The 20,920-nt window shown below is 36.7% G+C and overlaps 1 protein-coding gene across 5 annotated transcripts in view; it reads right to left on the bottom strand.

Moving 5' to 3' along the window:
• Positions 1-20,920, bottom strand: part of Tenm1 (teneurin transmembrane protein 1) — an 820,708-nt gene that overhangs the window by 135,110 nt on the left and 664,678 nt on the right. For all 5 annotated transcript variants that reach the window (XM_052738708.1, XM_052738728.1, XM_052738717.1 and 2 more), the window contains 3 exons: positions 11,411-11,530; positions 5,879-6,140; positions 3,069-3,336 (listed from right to left, as the gene is read on the bottom strand). In XM_052738708.1, the coding sequence (XP_052594668.1) occupies positions 3,069-3,336; positions 5,879-6,140; positions 11,411-11,530 (650 nt within the window). The remainder of the gene's footprint in view (positions 1-3,068; positions 3,337-5,878; positions 6,141-11,410; positions 11,531-20,920) is intronic.

The raw sequence follows: 20,920 nt of genomic DNA on the forward strand, positions 1-20,920 counted from the left end.
CATTTACTATTATCCAATCCTTACAAAAGGACCAATAACATATATTAACATTATTTTACTTAAAAAATTGAGATTATATTTACCAATTTCTGCCCTTCCCTTTCCTCCTTCCAAAAGCTCCCAGATGGCCTTTTAGTTAATGCTATTTTACAGTCAGAATGACCAACACAAGCAAACAGTAGGAATAAAGAAGTCAATATTAGAGTATACACATTATTTTTTTTGCTTATATATGTGGCTTACATGTTTCCTTAATTATAGGTAAATGTATTAGCGGTTCCCTCACTGAAGATGACTAATTAGAAGAAAGTAGGGTTAGAATATTTAGTAATGGAGATATTTAAAAAGAAGAGATGCAATTCATGTATACAATGAGGTTGGTGATATGGTACAGTCAGAAGTTAGAGTGATACTTCATTTGGTAAAATGCTTACTGTGCAAACACAAGGATCTGAGTTCAGTCCTCTAACTCCATATACAAAGCCTGGTGCTATAATCACAATGTTGGGAAGCAGAGACAGGAGGATACCTAGGGCTTACTAGACAGCCAAACTAGCCAGATCCATTAGTTCTAGGTTGATTGATACATACTATCTCACAAAAAGAGACAGGGAGTTATTGAAGAAGACACTTGACATCAATCTCCACATACATTTGTACACATGAATACCAGTTCACACATGTACACATGCAAACAAATTGTGCCGTCACTGAAGAAAATAGTTGGGATGTTTCTCAGGAATTTAAACATAGTATCCACACTATCCATAAATCCACATATATGTGCAAAAGAATTAAAATCAAGTATTGAAATAAATACTTGTATACAAATATTTCTAGGAGCACTACTCAGACAAAAAGGGAAAATAGTGCCAATGTCCTTGAGTTGATAAATGGACAAACACGTGGTATATGCATATAATAGAATATTATTAAGTCACAAAATGGGAGAAAGCACAGCTATATGTGATTACATAGATGAGCATTGGCAATGTTATGTCAAGTGAAAGAAGCCAACCTCAAAAGACCACTTAGTGTATGGTGCTATTAGTTTGAAAAATACAAATTAGGAAAACATGGGAAGAAAGAAAGGCAATGAATAGATTCCAGGTCCAGGGGAGAGAGAGGTGTGAAGAGTAACTGCCAATATGTGTGGAGTGGCATTGTGGGGGTAATGACAAAAATGTTCTGGATTTACATATTGGTGATAGTTGCATAACCTTTTGAATTGTGCTAATTGTCTTCTCTAAATGTAGGGAAGGTTTTATGGTGTGTAAATTATGTCCCAACCAAAGCGGTTATTTTTTTAAAACAGGTTCAACTTCATGTGTATAAATCTTGTGAAGTGATATTAGAAATTGTAATAGTTAGCTCTTCATTAGACTGTTGGATAAATTTGTACATGTTACAACTTAAGAAAATAATAGCCTCAGGAGGCAGAGCCAGGTGGATCTCTTTGAGTTTGAGGCCAGCCTGGGCTAGAGAGTGAGATCCAGGACAGGCACCAAAACTACACAGAAAAACCCTGTCTCAAAAAAGAAAAAAAGAAAAAAAGGAAATAATAACCAATGGCAACATCAACAATTAAACTAATCTCTAAATGCAGCAGAGGACTAAGGAAGTTCTTAAAGAATTGGAAGATAAAGAGCTAGAGAGAAATGTAAGAAATTTTGGGTTGTTCTGCCTAGCAAAATACACTAATATCTGGGGTTGAAAAGTATGGGGCTTTGAATATATATCAGTCATGATCACAGCAGGAATCAGGCAGTGCTTACTAAGAGTTTGAATGAAAGTGTGGGCAAAGCTAAAGGAAAAGAAGTGGAAGACTATCAGCTTGGTGGCACTGGGCAGTACTGGGAGGCCTTCTTGTCTTATAGGAGCAAGGGAGAGAATGATAACACAGAGATCAGAGAGAGCTTCGTAACACGTGACTACTCAAAAGGAAGATAGTCTGAACCTAGAGAAGGAGTCTGACTCTAGAACTTTCTTATAACTGCTCCACTCAAGAGGGAGTACTGGCTGTCCAGTAGCATATTGGAAGTTAGCCTCATGGTAGAGTTCTGAGTTATAGGGTTTTTCTGTGCTGTACATTGACTGGCTTACATAATTTGATATTCCTTCTAATTGGAATCTGAATGCAAGATAAATTAAGTCAGCAGAATATTAGGTGAAGACCTGAGAGGAAGGGAAAGTCGTTAGCATAATAGTAGATGTACACTCACTGATAAGTAAGATCCAGTCCCTACTGGGGGAAGCAGTGAAATCTTGTTGAAGAAGGGACTGAGGTGATCCAAACATGCCCATGTTCCTTGTATTCTAATAAAGTTCAGCATAGATTATATTGTTAGTCAAATATATGAATCTTAACTAGGCAGAGAAAAGACACCAGATCTTTCATTTTCCACTGGAAAAGAAGAATTTGATACACTATAGTCTAAGAAGTATTGTTTAGCTATGTGGGACTATATCATGGCAAACACTTCCAAGGAAGGATGTGGAAAACAGCTCCTGTAGAGATTCAGCTTCTAATCTGTCCTTAGATTTCTGGACAGTATAGTAACACTCTGTGTCAAGCTTATAAAAAAATCAAAAGTAATAAGAAATTAGGAAGATGTTTTTTATTTAACCTACTAAAGTAATAAGTTAATGGAGTCTAACCATCTTAGACATAAATGATAACAAGTAGAGATGCCTATATGTTAGAATTTTGTAGTTTATAAGTGGAAATGACAGTCTAAATGTCAAATTCAAAAACAAGGCCTGCAGAACTGCACACCAAAGGTCACTGTTAGAAGGCAACATTCAGTTCTCGAGACAGTTATAAGTTATATATTATGTGATTCCTGTGGTATGCTACTTTTCTGAAATTAAAATAATTTTTTAAGCAAAAATATATCAAAGTGGAATTCCAAGCAGGTCCAAAGTGGATGTTTACATTAAAAAGAAATCTTATGTTCCTTAACCGGAAGAAAAATCAATAAATATTCCAAATTCAAATTGATACACATCTATTATTTTCTGTTTTGTAAGCAAAATATTGTTTTTTAAATAGAAATACTTCAACATACCCAAAGCTTCTGCCAGGCCCCAAACCTTCTGTCCATAGATGTCTGTCTTGTTCCAAGCAAACGTGTAGACAAGATTAATTGCAGCAGGAAACCACTTCTGTGTGAGTCGTCCTTCCACAGCTACTGTAAGGTGTACTTTAATCATGCCCACAGGAATCGTTGAATGCGTCAAAAGGATCCGTAGCAAAGTTTTATATCCGGGTGTTCGACTGCTCAGGTAACTCAGCCTCACAAAGCTGGAAGGAATAGGTATTTCCTCCTGTACAACCTAAAATTGAAACACACACACACACACACATACACACACACACACACACACACACACACACACACACACACACACACACAAAACAAAACAAAAATTAGCTCTCCAGTGGTCACAGGTAGAAGTCATGTTTTGTTGTCTGAGAAACAGACTAAAGGACAGTGAATACTGGGATCTACTGATGTCAAGTCATGTGTTCCCAGATTTTTATGAGACTGGGCGACCAAAAGTTTTGAATTTTCTATCAACCAAAGGTTTTGAATTTTCTATCAAATCTGAATGAGGATGAGAAATATAGCCAATGCTACAGATTGCTCTCATCTTCTGCTACCAGAAATGATTGTAAAGAATAATTTTATTCTTTCAATAGTGCTCCAAAAAATTGCTTAGCAAGTGTTGGGAAAGATCACATTGCTGAATGTCAAGCAATTCAGTGCTCTGGGCTCTATTAAGGGGTTTTCTTTTTTATAAATACACACACACACACACACACACACACACACACACACACACACACACACACACACCCCTTTGTTTGGTGTTATGTCACATATCTCAAATTCATTGCTTATTTAGGCTGGGCTTTCTAAGAGGAAGGATTGCAGATGCAGGCTCAGCAAGTGATATTTATTGACAAAGATTGTGGGATCCCTGGAATTAATCTTTACTGAAGTCATCAAGTTTGTTTACTTTTGAGTTTTGGAATGATCTGGCAGGTCAAATTTTTAATCACAGTTTCTTTCACATTTTTCTTTGTGACTATATGCACAAATGGCTGGATATAAGTTCTCCAACTTGGCACCAATGAGAAAAAAGAAAATTCCCACTAATTCCTCTGTAAATATTGTAGTAAACATTGGTTTCAGAGTGAAAATGCCATTTGGCTTTGTAAATTAATTGCTATTATTTGTTTATTACTGCAGATGGAGTTAAATATAAAAAACTGGTAACTAAAACTGATTCTTATATTCCATTATTTTCATTTTTCAAAACAAAATAGCTGAAGAGGCCATTTTATTCAGTATATTTAACATAATGTGGAGTGTGTAAATATTTTTGTGTCTTGTTTCATTATTAACAGAGAATACTTTATCCTTTAATTTCTTCATAATTGCATGTAAAGTGGTCCACAGAACTGACTGTTAAACACAAAGCAACACATACTTTTCCACGTTTGGGGTATTTTTGTTATTTCTAATCACCAAATCTCTCTTGTAAACCCTTTTTAAAAAAGATTTGTTTATTTTTAATGATAATATTTTGTGTGTATCTGTGTGTCTGTGTGTATGTACATATGAGTGCAGGTGCCCATGAGGGCCAGAAGAGGGCATCTGATCCTATGAAGTTTGGAATGAGATTTGGATCCTCAGGAAGAATAACAAGTGTACTTAACTGCCGAGTCATCACTCCAGCCCCTCTTTTATACTCTTTGTTCAGTACTTTCATCTTTACACTATATGTTTCATATTAAAATTGTCTACTGCCTTTTTCCATATTCAATCTATAGTTAGTGATAACACATTTGTTACCTTAGTATTTCATTTCCATAAGGAAATACATAATTCTAATTTTGAAAACCTTTGTGTTAAACAAAGGCCTATACTTTCTAGTGACATCTGTGGAAGAATTAGATATATTCATTACTTTCATGCTTTTCTTATTTCCTAAGGAAAAGTGTTAGAACAGCCAAGACAGCCAACACTGAATTACTTTTTCCAGAGAGGGTTATTTGTGTGTGTGTGTGTGTGTGTGTGTGTGTGTGTGTGTGTGTGTGTGGTCTTCTTTAGCAGGGAGTTCTGAGAGCTTTGGGGCTGTTGTGATGGAAGTAAAGTCAACTCAGTCTTGGAGTGTCTATTAAGCTCTTTTAGGAGTACTCTTCTTGATTTTTGGATATGTAAGACTTATAAGTCCATTTATGTGGCATCCACTTTTAAATATCATAGAATGTTTCTTTAATGTTGTCCCTAGACCATTCCTAAATGGTACTATGACTATCAGAGTGGCTTAAAACTGAATGTCCAATAAATAATAATTCTCAGGAATGCTGAAGTATAAAGCACAAATACTTAGAAGTAATGTTGTGTAAAGCACACCCCCTCCAGGCTTGAAAACCATCTTCACTAAATACAGCTAAACAAGAACTTCCATGCCTTCTGAGAACAACAGTAAATACAACCTTCACAATTGAAGAAAAATAGATTTTTAAAGCATCTTCAATTTCAGAACCACAAACACTCCAAGCTCATTGATTTACTGTTTTTACTATTAAGCTGGCTCACCATGTTTTTAGGACACTGTGTTAATTAGGTCAAAGTTGAGCATTTCTCTTGACAGCTAGTTTCTTGTTATTTTATGGCCACAGATAGTTCCCTAATATCCTTGTCAATAATGTACTAGAAAGACTTCATTTAAATGCTTCTCTTGAAAAATTGAGGCATCCATATTACAGGGACAACAAGAATGACAGAAAAAAAAAACAGCCATAATTCACTGCCGAACATCCTAATGACTATAACTTTATACATGTGAAGCCCAATATGCTTACCTGCAGCTCAGGAACAATAGTTCCCCTTTCTGGACAGGATCCTCCAAATGATGTAAGTGGTGAAGGAAGCACAATAGGGTTTGGGCTGATGAAGTTGGAAATATCACAGGATGGTGTGTCTGCTACAATTCTTTGCATGATTACTTTCTCCACCACAATAAACTGATTCCAGGGCAACCAGAGTGTTCTCTTTTCAGACAGGAAAGGTGAACGGTCAAAGAGTAAGATGACAGAGATACCACCAATGGCTACGAGGTCAAAGCTAAGAAGAAAAAAAAAAGGAGAGGAGAATGAGGAAGAGAAAGAAGAAGAGGAGGATGGGGAGGGAAGCAGGAGGAGAAGGAGGAACATCATGAATGACATGAGCAGTCCAAACAAAATTTTTTAAATAAAAATAGGTCAATTACAGCTTTCTTTATTACTTTTGGGAAATTATATCCACTTTTATTTTCTGTTTTACAAATCTCCACTCACTTGGTGTTCATTTCATGGATGATTTCTTTTTATCATTCAGTAGACTTTTGATATGGGATTTTGTACAAGTAGTTGATATACCAATTTTAATATTGTCTTAAACAAAATCATTACATGCATTTTTTTGTAAAGCCAAATCTGACAATACCACTTCCCCTTGTGTTAAGGGTCACACAATGATGACTAGTTAATATTTTTCAGGATTTTAAATAAGCATATTCATCCTGATAAACTCTATAAGTAACTGTATACATACTATATACACACTATATATATAGTATATAGATATATTTATAAATATGCATATATATTCTTTATACATATGTATAAAAGGAAAGAGCCAAAGGTTAAATGTCTTGTTCAGGGCCACAGACACAGTGTCAGAAATAATACAGTGTCTCTAAGATAACTTTGGGAGAAACACACCAGCACAGGAAAAGTGTTCAGGGAAATTAGAACTAAACCATGCATGAACCTCCTGCATCTAACAACCATCCTCAGCTACTGATTGTGCTTGAATTCCATATTTAGGATTTCTGATTCTGGCTTCTTACTGAAAGACAATTGGTAACTCTTCCTACTCATCTCTGCCTCCAGCTCTTCTGTATCTCTGACAAAAGAAGACCACTCTTCTGTAAGCCAACTATGTCCTGCAACAGAAGTGTTCTCTGACAAGACTATTGTGTTGGAGCATAAAAGCCTCAGATTTCATTTCATTCTGCACTGATGGTTCCACCTCACTTCTTTTTTAAGTATAATGATGTCATTGAGGTAATGTACTTGAAAACACTCAGAAAGATAGAATATGATAAAAAGTAACAAAATGATAAATCATTATCATTATGTCTTAAAAATGGATAAAAGACAATATGAAGCTCCTTAATATTCAAAGCAATGCAAGTCCATAAGAGAACAATATAAGCATATCCCTACATTAGAAATTCTCCTTCAGTAAAAACACTTTTTCAATGCTAAAAAGCCTCATAGGGAAACCGACTAAACTATGGACATCTTACACACTTCCTTTATATGACATTTATTAGGGTTAGTCAAGTATTATCATTCATCTCCTGTTGAAGAAATTTTCTGGGTAAAGACAATGAATAGTAGCAAAGGATGGATAATACTGTATTGTTATTGTTGCCTTTTTAGTGAAGTAGCAGTAATATTAAGATGGATCCCAAAAGGGGAATTTTATGAACTGAATTAGGAAATAATCTTGGTTTGAACTAAAAAGTAAATCCAAACAGCTTGCACTTTTAAACAGAGTGGTTGAATTCATGATAGCATAGGAACAGTTTAAGACAAATGTCATGGGGGAAAGTCCAATACTATGTGTCAAGAAATCTTTCCTTTTGATCACCTTTTACAAAGACATGATCTCATGTACTTTGCCAAATGTATTTGCTTTGTATGAAATTAAGCCTTGACTCCTTAAAACTAGAGTGCTTATTTTTTGAAAAAAGAAACAAACAATGACAATAACAAATATGAAGACACAAAAGGTAAAGAAATCATCCAAATAATAACATATCTATCTAGAAATTATCATGTTTCTACAAAGATTAAGCAGACAGAGCAGTCACTGTTTTTGTGTGGGAAGAATGAGTTTGACTTTAAACACATCTCAGCTTGAGTCTCATTTCTATCTTATTAACTTTGTGTCTGAATTAGGTTTTAAATCTCTGTGAGCTGTAGTTACATATTATTAATAAGAGATCTACTTAGTTATATATATATATATATAGATATATATATATATATATAAATGAAATTAGATATCTCTGTCTAAATACCTACACTTAACATATAAATGTTCTGGTTTCTCTATCTTCTTGGAGAGCATTGACTCATGCTTCTTTTCTTCCCACCTGGTTACACATAGGAAATATTGCCTGGCTTACTCATTGATATGGAAGTAGAAGGCAGATTTATGCCCTAAAACTAGTGTCAACCATTGCAATGCCAAACAGAATGCCCTCAGAATGACTTGTTCTTTGACATTTTTTTCTGTCACAAATCTCCTCCATTTATATATCATTAAGAATATGTTCTTATGTTATATGACAGGGAGTATAAAGCTCCAAGAAGGGTCGTTTCTAGATTTTCACCAATCTATAAGATGTCAAACCAGTCCAGTACATAGGTGGAAAATTATTGAAACCTCTACGGTGCCTTATGATATCCATCAATCAGGACAGATCAGAAAAACTGTCTTTATCTTCCAATCTTGAGAGAAGGTTCCTGAAACACCTAGTATTTCTCAGGAACCTACTTGTAAAAGTTATTTCAACTTTATACTGACTGTGAGTTACATATCTATACTGAAGGTGGTAAATCATTGAAGCAAAGAGCAAGATTACTTGAGTTGAAATCTTGTGCTCTGTCCTCACCACCGGTGTCAATCTCAGTAAGTTTTACCTTCTGCTGAAAAGGGAAGATATAATGTTGACCTCATAAGGTTATTAGGAAGAGGAAGATAATGACATTAATAAACATATTTGGCATACAGGAAATTCTAATACATATTTGTGCTTTCTTTAGACTTGACTTTTATTTTCTGCTACTCTTGTCCTTTTCTATCTGAGTATGTAGACTTCAACTTCATAGAGTACTCAGTCGTCTATCATCATCTTTCCTTTTGCTTTGTTTTATAGTGCTTTTATCTCATATCCTTTATCATCTCTGTGTCTCTAGAGAAGGTTTTGTCAATTAGAAATTTGGGCTGGAGAGATGGCTCAGAGGTTAAGATCACTGACTGCTCTTCCAGAGGTCCTGAGTTCAATTCCCAGCAACCACATGGTGGCTCACAACCATCTGTAATGAGATCTGGTGCCCTCTTCTGGCCTGCAGAAATACATGCAGACAGAACATTGCATGCATAATAAATAAATAAATCTTAGAAATTTGTTAATAATGGAGAAAAATAATCTATAGTCCACATACAAATTTTATTTGGCATAAGTTTGCAGAGGTAAGTTACCCCAAGATAGTGATACTGCTGGTGGGAATTGTAAGCACTGAAGCAGATTCTTGGGATGGACACATGGAGACAGAAGGCCTTCTTGGCACCTGGCATCTCCCACTCTGTCTACTTGGTATCTACATGTTAATATTGGCTTCTCTATAGTCCTTATTTTTCTTTTTTGAGACAAGGTTTCCCTGTGTAGCTTTGCGTTTTTCCTGGAACTCACTCTCTAGCCCAGGTGGGCCTCGAACTCACAGAGATCCGCCTGGCTCTGCCTCTCGAGTACTGGTATTAAAGGTGTGCGCCACCACTGCCTGGCTATAGTCTTTATTTTTGGATGTATTTTCCATATGATATTGTACTTTAGAAATGTACTTAGTCTGGGGTAGCAACAAGTAGACATATAAAAGGAAAATCTTATCACAGTCACATTATGTCTAAGAAATGCTAATGGGACAGTCTGGATGGTATTTAGGGTACATATTTTGAACATATATACTCTTTATGGATCCCAAGAAGAATGTCATTGCCAGAGGCAACTCATGCTAGTATCTCCCATTTACATAAATCTGTTTTTCACAGAAAGCTCATCAGAGGAGGGTCTTGGCATTTTAAACACAAAGTGTACAAATGTCAACAAAATTATTCTCTTTAATATTTTCTGTAATCAGGAAATAGAAGCTTTTAGACATTTTAGACATCAAGATTCTTTTACATTCTTTTATAAATATACAATGAAGCGTTGATTCAAATTGAAGCCTCCATCACACCTCCACGACAGGTCGTAAGAAGATAAAGAAACAATTCTTTTCTCAATTAATACACATGGTTCCAGATACTGGCATGGCAGAGGGTAGTTTGTGTATCAGTTACTGATGAGTGAATGTGCAAAATTCTGTCATTCAATCCGAATGAGAGAAAGGTCCACTTGAAGTAACAGAGAGTTCTAATTATGGAATATTTGACAGGAAATATTGTTTCCCTAACAGCTTTGTGAAGCTTGTTATAATAACTTGATGGCTGGTTAGTAATGTAATTTACATATAAATAATTTCTAAAATCTCTCAAACCAGTTTCTTGTCTTAAGTAGGTTAAAAACCTCTTTATGGTCTTTAATTTTTACACACATTTTCTTGACAGGCAGTTGGAAAAAATAAATTCAGCCCAGCTCAAGTTGAACAATTAGCATTTCTGAAGTGGGTAGGACTAATAAGGGTTGATTGTAGGTTCTTGAAATAAGATAGTCTCTCACACTGTGATAAAGCTCTGAGCCAACAGTTCTTTTTGTGAGTACTGAAGTGGTTTGTTATGAGTAGGACATGTTAAGGGTAGCCACCTGGAGACTAGGGCACCCCAAGGCTATTATTATAGTGTTCCCAAGTGTCATAAATAGCTACCTTCAAGATGGACACATGGGTCTATTGACTCAAGGATTCTGAATAAGTGTCTATTTAAGTGACAGCAGCAAAAATGTTTTGGGGGAGAAAATCCTTTTCTAGAGTGAAAAGGCTTAACTTTGAGGTCATATTTCCCAGGTCTCAGAGAACCTTGGTGCTTGATACTTGACACTGACTCAGTATAGTTACATGGGTTGGCCATGCTTGCCAATAAATCAGTTGAAGGCACTACAGAAACAGGTGACTCGGAAGGGGGCTTTGGTTTTGTGATGCTGGGGATCAAACTCTACCATTCTATTCCTCAGCTACACTTCAAATAGCATGGAAGACACATTTAAAAAGTCCCTAATTTTGAACTTTTAGAGGAAATCTTTTTACATGGTCATTTCTAAAATATCTGAAATATTTTTAGGCCTATTGGGGAAGAACAGCTTATGTATTCCATACTTCATCATTTATTATTGACATCATCTCACTAAACTTTGAGGTTAAATTTATAAATGGAATTAGATGACCACATGCCCAGTGTTTCAAGAAGGCTTGAAAATAATAGTAGAATGGTAGAAATTTGGTTTGACTTAAATTGGTAATAGAGGAAATAAATGTCACTATTACTATTGCTGTCATATTGAGTCCTGGCTTTACCTATGGCCAAATGTCAGTTCCTACAATCATCAGAAGCAAAAGGCATACCTTCCGTCTTGCCGACTGATTGTAAAGCCATAATCACTGTGGTGCAAGAAACTGACATTGACTCCCACAAGAGGAGTTCCATCCACAGCCACCACTTGGCCTCGAATCACACAGGCACGCCTGCAACAAAAGATCAAAGGAAATAAAAAAAGCATGATAAAATAAGAATCTAGATGTCAAGTTGTAGAAACTTTGGAAAACACTCAAGCCTAGAGAAGAAAACAATAATTTCACTAACCAGAAATAAGTACTAATAATATTTTGTGGATAGTATACTTTTTATGCATCAACATTGGAATCATTGTAGTGGGTAGCCATTCCAGCTTTGTCCCGGAAGTACCACCCCCTTTGAGGCTTCAGTAACTGTCACGCCTACAAGGCGGAGCCGAGAGAGGACCCCTGAAGACTTGGGATCTGGATGGGCTGGCTCTCTTGATTCCTGGATCCTGGACGCTGGAGGTGGACTGAGCGGAGTTCTCCAGAGAACACCGCTGGACTGTGCTACACCTTTCCCAGACCCTGTTACCTATCCCTTCACTTGTAAGTTACCGCACAAAATAAACCTCCCTTTTAACTACATGGAGTGGCCTTAATATTTAAACCAATAGATCATATTAGTTATCATTTACAATTCTGACATTTTAAAGTTAATATGTTATTAATATTATCTGATGCATTGAGAACATGTATTTATGTTATTACATAATTTATCCTTAAAGCAATATTCCATGATTTATTTAATTCACCTTTTATTTGAAGACATGCTGTTTCTCCATTTTTTTTCTATACTGAACTTCTTATCTCCTTAGGAGAGTGTTCTATTTGTGCAATTATACTTTTTGGCTTGTCAAAATTAAAATGAATGGCATTAGTTAATATACAAATACCTTCTAGCTATGACTGAAGTCCCTGTTGACCCTCTTCTTTCTGGTATTTTCATCACAGGTAATCAGCAGTATCAATTTTTGTGTATATTTTCTATGCATCAACTCATACAAGAATGAATATTTTAAAGCTCATGATACACACTGCCAAATTACTGTGTCTAGAAAATAGAACCAAGCAAGCAAACTTAGTTGGGTGACACAGTGCTTGCATATACTGTATATAGGTACGATGTGTGTTATGCTTGCATGTGGAAGTCCAAGGATAATCTTGGGCTTTGGTCTTCTACCTTTTTTTGAGACAGTGCCTCTAGATGACTGCTACATATATCAGACTAGCTAGCATGCTACCTTTTGTGAATTCCTCTATCTCCACCTGCCCTCTTGTTATAAGGGAACTGGGATTATAGACATGTGCTATGTTGTCTGGCTTTGCATGGATCCTGTGGATTTGAACTCAGCTTGCAAACTAAGTGCTTTATCTACTGAGCCATCTCTCTACCTCCTAGTTGAGTGATCTTGAAGTCTACAGTGAATATATGGTATTCCATAATGATATTATGCTTTCCTTCTCTAATTTAAGTAAAACACTTATGGATACTTCCATTTTAAACACATAAATTTCATCTTTGCTAAAATGATTTCTTTCTAGATCCTAAACAAGACTGTTGCTGAAGGACACAGTCCATAAAAGTGTCCACTGCTTTCAGCTCTAAATTGTCTGACAAATTATAACACATTTTAGGAGTATGTACCTTAAAAAGAGGGCCATGGAATAGAATCAAAGAGGCCACTGGCCTATCATTGATTGGAGGTGTGGGCAGGGAGGGGAGAGTTTTCATCAGACTCTAGTCCTAGCTTTGGCAGTTCTGAGCTCTTGTTTATGTATTCTGTTGTTCAAACAGACAAGGCCAAGGAAATGAAATAATGTAAATGATTTTGCTAAAGCATTGAATATTATGGTTTGTTTTTCTTTTACCTACATGGGGTTCGTGGTGTGCTGGGAAGACTAATCTCAGATTCAGATGGCCTATGATTTTTGGACCAACAAAGATTTTCTGATTAACTCTAATAATTTTACCCTGGGATTTTATATTCTTTCAACATAATCAACATTCAAGGCAAGTATCTGAAGGCTAATAGTAACAGAAGAGAATCTGAGAGCAGAAACTACACAACCAAAGCATCTCTAGATGAAGACAGGTAGCAACTTCAGTTCACCTAATTACTAAATTCTATTGCAGTTTGGGAAACTGTTTCTAAGTTAAGCTGATAGGACTTATTTGGAGTTCCCTACGGACAGTACTTAACATGAATTACAAGACATTAAGTATCGCAAAATGGAAATAGTATTAGAGCTACCAGCATTTTTGTATATTCTGAGCTCTCAGACCAATATTCCCAGTTCTGTGATACAGATCATTGGCCTGTACATTGAACACTGACACCTGCTTTGCCATGTCTGATTTTTCTCAACCACTCTCACATTACAATCCTATTGGTTCTAACATAGAAGAAACCTACAGTCCTTGTGTTCTATATTTTGAACTATGATGGACAAATCAGACAAATCTGGTTCTAGGCCCAATGTAACAAGAAGGAAAAATAAAGACAAACTCTTCATTTCTGTAATAACAGCTTATTTTAAGATTTATAGTTTTTTTATTTTATGTATATTAGTGTTTTGCCTACATGTATATAAATGTACCACATGAACACAGTGCCCATGGAAGCCAAAACAGAGGCAATGGGGCCTCTGGAACTGGGGTCATAGACAGTTGTGAGCTGCCATGTGAGTGCTGGGAACAAGATCCTTGTGCTCTGTGAGAGCAGTGAGTGATCTTAGCTGCTGAGCCATTTCTCCAGTCCTTATAGTAACACTTTAGAAATCTTCACAAAATATTCAATAAGATAAATAGGGGTTATGTTGAAGAGAGTTGTGAAAACTTTCCCACAAACTACTTACAAACTGGAGTTAGGAGCCTGAGGAGAGACTCTAGAGGGACAAATCATTTAGAAATTGGTTGCATATTCCTTCCTACATCCCAAATATTGTTGGTCACTTTTGGGGCATGTATGGGTTACTTGTGAACTTGCCAAGGTTCTGTCAGTTAACTTTGTTGAGGGCTATGCCATAGTAATGCTGAGCTAGTGCTTGCTGACTCTATTTAGGTATAACAATTCTACACTCACTCATTTTATTTGCCCACATTAATCTAGATATTGTGTCTTTCTACAGTTGTACTAGACTCAATTATTTTTGTTTTTATTTTGTCAAGCCTGGTTGGTATTATTGTCTCATATTTTATGAGAGACATGGATCTGTCCCTTCTTTTTTGTTGCTCTTTTATTTTCTATATGGCTTATATTTATGAAGGATCCAGGGCAGTGAGTAAAGAACTCATAAAAGCTATCATTATTCTGCACATTTCCCTGGATTTCTCCCTTCCTTCATTCTGTATCTCAGTCTGAGGAGACTTGTCTCGACTCTTCTGCTCCTTAATATTCCTCATATTTTATGACGCACACAGATTTGTGTGATAACTACTCATCAAAGTCATCATTATTCAAGACATTGTCTACCTGTTCTTCTCATTCATTTCCATCTCCATCCTCCATAAATAATGTGTGCACACTTAGCTTTCAACTCTCTTACTTTTTTTATTCCTCATATTTTATGATCCACACCAACTTATAGAATATGATGAAGCTCCATAAAATGTATTATTCTACATTTATCAGTATTGTGCTTTTTTAGTAAAGGATTAGACTTTAAATGCTCTAAGCTTCCCTGTATATTGTTGCATTTGTCCTCATTATTTACACACTATATGTCATCCACTTTTTTCACAGGAATAATTCATAGCTCCTTTTATCCCTGAGTTGTCAGTACTTATTCTAATCACTGACCAATATCAGCCATTCAGTGTCAGTGTAAATTATCTAAATTTTGGGACAACATTAAAGTATTCTTTTTAATTTGCAGCAATTTTGACTGATATTACATAGAGAAACTTAGGGGAAAATCTTCTCAGGCACACTGTTTCAAAACAAAAATTGTTGAGCCCAATCTCTCCCCTAGGGTAACCCAGCTTTCAATGGCCAGTAGAGTGGATTATGCTCTTCAGCTGCCATTTTGTGAACTTCAGTTTCTAAAGTCAATTTACTTCCTAATCCTAGATGTTATCCTTATATCTGTCCCTCTTTTACTGATCCACTCAGGACATTTAATTTCTGTACCATTTATATTACTTGTTTGGAGCATTGTTTTTAGCAACCTGTGTAATCCATGCATTTTTCAAGACTCTGGTTGAGGAATGAGGTGCGCAGAGTCATGATGTATCTTTGATAAAAATCTCAATGCTATTTTATGTACATTTGTTTATTCCCATTGTGGTATTACCCAATTTTGTATCCCAGAGAGTACCCAGATTTCTTCAATTGTATCTAATATAGGCAAAAATCACTTGACTTGCCCTTGGCACATCAAACTTGTCATATCAAAATTCCCATCAGGGTCACTGTGTTAGCATAAGCCTCTAATTCCAGCTACCCAGGAGGCTGAAGCAGGAAGATCACAAAATACAAGACCTGTTTGGGCTACACATTGCGTTTAAGGTCAGCCTGGTCAATACAGTGTGGTCGTATCTCAAAATGAAAAATATTAAATGAGATGGGGGTATACATCAGTGGTAGCATGTACAAGGCTCTGGGTTTAATACCTAGTACCACAACAAAGCATAATGAAACAAAATAAAACCCCAAAATATCTTAACCTCAAATCCTGGGTCTTTAATGATCCATCCTTTTCCCCAAAACCTTGACCATTCAATACCATAAAGAAATATTCAGATTCTTGAAGTCAGATAATAAAAGATAATGTCTGGACTGTACCTATGCTGGCCCTGCACTACCAAGTATCTCCCAGTATAATCATGCGTGTGCATGTGCGTATGTGTGTGTGCGTGCGCGCGCGTGCGCGCACTTGTGCTTTGTGCTTATGTACTCTCAGTGTCAGGAACTGCATGCTTTGCATCTTTGCTGGGGGGCTTTCCCTTGATTGGAGACATGGATGGGATGCCTTGCTTCCTTAAATCTCCAACAAGAACATCTCCTTGCTGTGCCTGCTTAGAACAAGGTAAGTTGAACTTAGGTGGCATGTCCACTGTGACTTTAAAAACACATGTGGGGAAGATCATCCCTCACAAATGTCTCTTTTCCTATTCTCTGGAGAATATAGCCTGCTTCCAAGCTATCTATCTGCTGTTACTATGCTAAAGCAGCAACCCCAAGGGAATTCTTTTTTCACTTTAACTAAATGGTGACTCTTCTAAGTGTTTGGAGTTATATTTGAAGAACATACTTTACTGAGAGCCTTATTTAACTAACAAGCTGCTTGTTAGACAGCTCTGATGCAAAAGGTCTAATTCATTTTGTATTTGCTATTTTCATGGCACAGTCAAATTATCTCTAGCCTTCAATCAACCCTTGGTTCCATTCTCCTCTGTCCTTATTTGTTGTCTTTTGTCTTCTCTGTCAAATTTCCAATATCCATTCAACACCTCTGGCAACAACATTAACCTCAAGTACAGAAGTTGGTTTGAACAACAAGGTTGAAAACTAAATTGCTGAAAGAAGATGTAATTTACTGCATTGTATTTCTGATTAAAATCTTTCACAAGGAAAATGAGGTTTAGGGCCAGAGAAGTTACAGCTATTTGCTTTTGTTGCTAACATGAGCATAAGCAGTCCTTGAAGTATAATATTCCAAATCAAGGACCTCTCCATCTGGGGATGAAGCAGCAGGTGGACAGGTTAGGTGACTTTCTCAATCGAAACAGACAAACAGAGTCCTTTCCACAAGCTGAGCACTGCACAAGAAAAAGCATTGAGAGCGCCTGGGCTGGGAGAGGTCACATAGCTTTTTTTGCTCACTAGTGTTTGAATTTTGCCCTGTAAATTCCTGAATTGATTGTCACTTTGTTCAAGTCTTCATGGGACAGAGATAGACTGTATAATGAGGTATGTTTTGAGCATTCTTACAACATCTTATATAGGGGTTAATCATAGCATAAATCCTGCAGTTGGAAACTGTGTCATTCAGGGCAAAACACTGCTTCTGGGGCCTTATTGGAATATAAACACCTCTGAGTGGTTGTAACAAAGATTTCATAAGGTTTCCATTATTCATTGCCATCTCAAAATAAATAGGAAGGTCTTCAGGGTGCAATTTGAGATGTCAGTCCTAACGCCTCTGTGGTAATCTTTCTCTCCATAAGCCAGTGATTCTCAAACTTGATGGGATGTATACCTAAATCCCCTGGAGGGTTTGTTGAAGGAAAGATTGAACTTCAGTGGGCATGTCCACAGACTTTCTGATTTGGTAAGTCTGATGTGGGAACCGAAAGCTTACAGATTTAACAAGTTCCCAAGTGCTGCTGATCCTGCATGTGTAAAGGCCAAACTTTAGTGAAAGCAAGACTATCACTTAATCAGCCAATTAAGATGTATGAACTCCTGGGGAAGAAGACAGGAAGCATAAACCATAAAAAGGCAGGAAAATAAACAAACAATTCACAATCTTACTACTATGAAATTCTTGAATTTTAACTCTTCCATAAAAGCTTCTGGGACAATTAGCATTTGGCAAGTCATGTTGAAATTGTCATGACAAAATGATGGGCGAACCATCACATGAACTGTGGGGTACCTTCTAAACCAGAGATTGTAAAAGAGAAATATGTTTTAACCCAATTTATCTGCTCCAGATAAGTGCAAATGTTTCCTGGCCTATTGTCCTCATTATAGAGTCTTCATACTCACGTCATTGCACTTGTCATAGCCTGCCCGGAATGGCGGTTATAGATCGCTTGCTCTTTCCTATTAGAGAGCCACACTAAGGCCAAGAACTATGCGATTTTATCTGCTGTGCTCTTCTGTGTGCCTGGAGTACACAGCACGTGCTCAGGAACAATTAATAGAATTTCAGCTTTTTTTTTTTAAATCTAAAGTTGTAAGGTGCTTGCATCATATCATCATGGCAGTGTGTCAAGAATTTCAGAGATACTTCGAGGTTCCTATGTGACAGATGCCTTATAGTTCATTTGTTAGAAGCCAACATCCTCATCACGGGGATTTTGTTTGATAATTGACTGCTTAAGGGAATTAAACAATATCTGCGCCATTAGGCAAAATGAATGAATAGACCTTCTCAAATGCTTAATTTATGCACACTAACCCCATTATTCATTTATATATTATTATATAATTACTATTTGATATTTCCAAATTTAAATACATTTGAGGTTTTTAAAATACAGATTTTTTTTAGTGGGAGGAGTATTTCAACAGAATACATGATGTTTTTGATAAGTTATCTAGGTCAATACAGCATTATAAAATCACTTAATGATGAAGAATAAACCTATGTTCATGTTCAAAAACTGCGACAGTCGTGCATATTCATATGAGAGCCCAATAAAATTTTGTTAGTTTTTGCTTAAATAGAGCAAGATGATTTACTCCTACTCCATTGATCACTAGCCCAAATAAATAATACTTACCAAGTGGGTAACATTAAAAGCAGCTGGGAGTATTACCCATCAACAATCTAGGGCAGTGGGAAAGGTGGTACTATTGAAAATGCAGATAGCTTTTTAAGCAGAATTATTTTCCTCATGGCTAGTGATGTTTCAAGTAAAACAAAATGGGGGCACTCACCCTGAGGTAGGGTGGCTATTTTCCCATCTGCCCTGGTAATTGCTTGTCAAAAGTAGGCTTGTTTTGGAGGCCTGAGATCCCCAAAGTAATGGGAAAAAGATCAAGTGTTTTGAAGCAATAAGAACACTGACGACACAGTTACATTTTCAGTTTGCTTCATTTAGACACATGATTATTTTTGTCTAGAATTTGAATCCTGAAATATTTGTCCTGTAAGCCCTTGCAGCAAGTCTTGAATAGTCTGAAGTGCACTTATTTTATATTTTTGGGGTTTGGTTTGCTTGCATTTTGCCTATTCTAAACATTACCCAAATGGTCTACCTTTGTAATCAGCCTTAAGAGGTTTTGTTAACCTCATTAACCTCTCCTGTCATTCTCTGTGGACTTGCCTTTCATTTAATGGATAGTCATTAAATATAGGGCAGGCCCTTCTTGTTGGTCATCTCATGGGCATGGATTCTTTTTCTGCTGTAAGGAAAGCATGACCAAGCTATAGGCACTGCTATGATCTAGCTCTGGCTCCCTAGTAATTGCCACTGTAAATTTTCCTAAGAAATGGAATTATTCTTGGTTTCATTTAGTGGTTTTGTAAAATGGCAATCACACTTCTTTCTTGTCTTCTTCCTTACTACCTCACAGAGATTTTTTAGAACAACAGTGTTGTCCAGGAAAATTTGAGCTGGAATTTTCAAATTATTTGCTCATATGGTCTGATAGTAAACATGCATTTTATATAAATAAAACACTAAGCACTTACTATGAGGCAAGTACTATGTCAGACATTTTCTTCATCTCATTTCATTTAATATCCATATAACCTTGAGAAATTTTGACTCTTAATTTTATTATAAAAATGTAGGAATGTGGTGATATTGTGTTCCCCAAAATATTGTGCACCCTAATAAACTTATCTGAGGTCAGACAACAGAACAGCCACTAGATACAGAGGCCAGAAAATGGCACACACACCTTTGATCCTAGCATTCCAGAGGTAGAGATCCATCCGGATCTCTGTGAGTTCAAAGCCACACTGGAAACAGCCAGGCATGGTGACTCATGCCTTTAATCCCAGGAAGTGATAGCAGAAAGCAGAAAGGTATATAAGGCATGAAAACCAGGAACTAGAGCTGGTTAAGCTTTTAGGCTTTTAGCAGCAGTTCAGGTGAGATTCATTCTGGATGAGGACTCAGAGGCTTTCAGTCTGAGGAAACAAGATTGGCTGAGAAGTTGGTGAGGTGAGGTTAGCTGTGGCCTGTTCTGTCTCTCTGATCTTTCAGCATTCACCCCAATACCTGGTTCTGGGTTTGTTTTTATTAATAAGACCTTTTAAGATTCGTGCTACATAGGAACTCACTTGTGGCGACACACACCTTTAATGCCAGAACTTTGGGAGCAGAGGCAGGTGTAAGTTTGTGAGTTTGAGGCCAGCTTGTCTAGAATAAAAAAAATTAAACTCATTCTAGATAGCATAGACAGTGATAAAACAGTGACAACCTCTTGATTTGGATCTAAAAGAGCCTTGGCTGTGGTACAGATCTTTCTGAGCCAAGGTGTAAATAATGGGGCTTGAAAATTTAAGTGCTCACCTGTGCAAGTGGCATAATCCTCAGGAAATCATTACCTGTATAAATAAATCAACTGCTGATCACTTTCTATGTGTGGTTCATGTAGTGGAAATTAATTACAGAACATTCTTTAAAGATTTTAAATTAATGTTTTGGGAGTGTCTCTGACTCTTTGGTCTGCTCTTGGGACCCTTATCCTCCTAATGGGTTGCCTTGTTCAGCCTTGATATGAGGGTTTGTGCCCAGTCTTATTGTAGCTTGTTAGGCCATGCTTGGTTGATATCCCTGGGAGGCGTGCTCTTTTTCTGAAGGGAAATGGAGCAGCAGTGGATCTGGGGGAG

Source organism: Peromyscus californicus, unplaced genomic scaffold (assembly GCF_007827085.1).
Source record: "Peromyscus californicus insignis strain IS unplaced genomic scaffold, ASM782708v3 Scaffold_10__1_contigs__length_136768540, whole genome shotgun sequence".
NCBI lineage: Eukaryota > Metazoa > Chordata > Mammalia > Rodentia > Cricetidae > Peromyscus > Peromyscus californicus.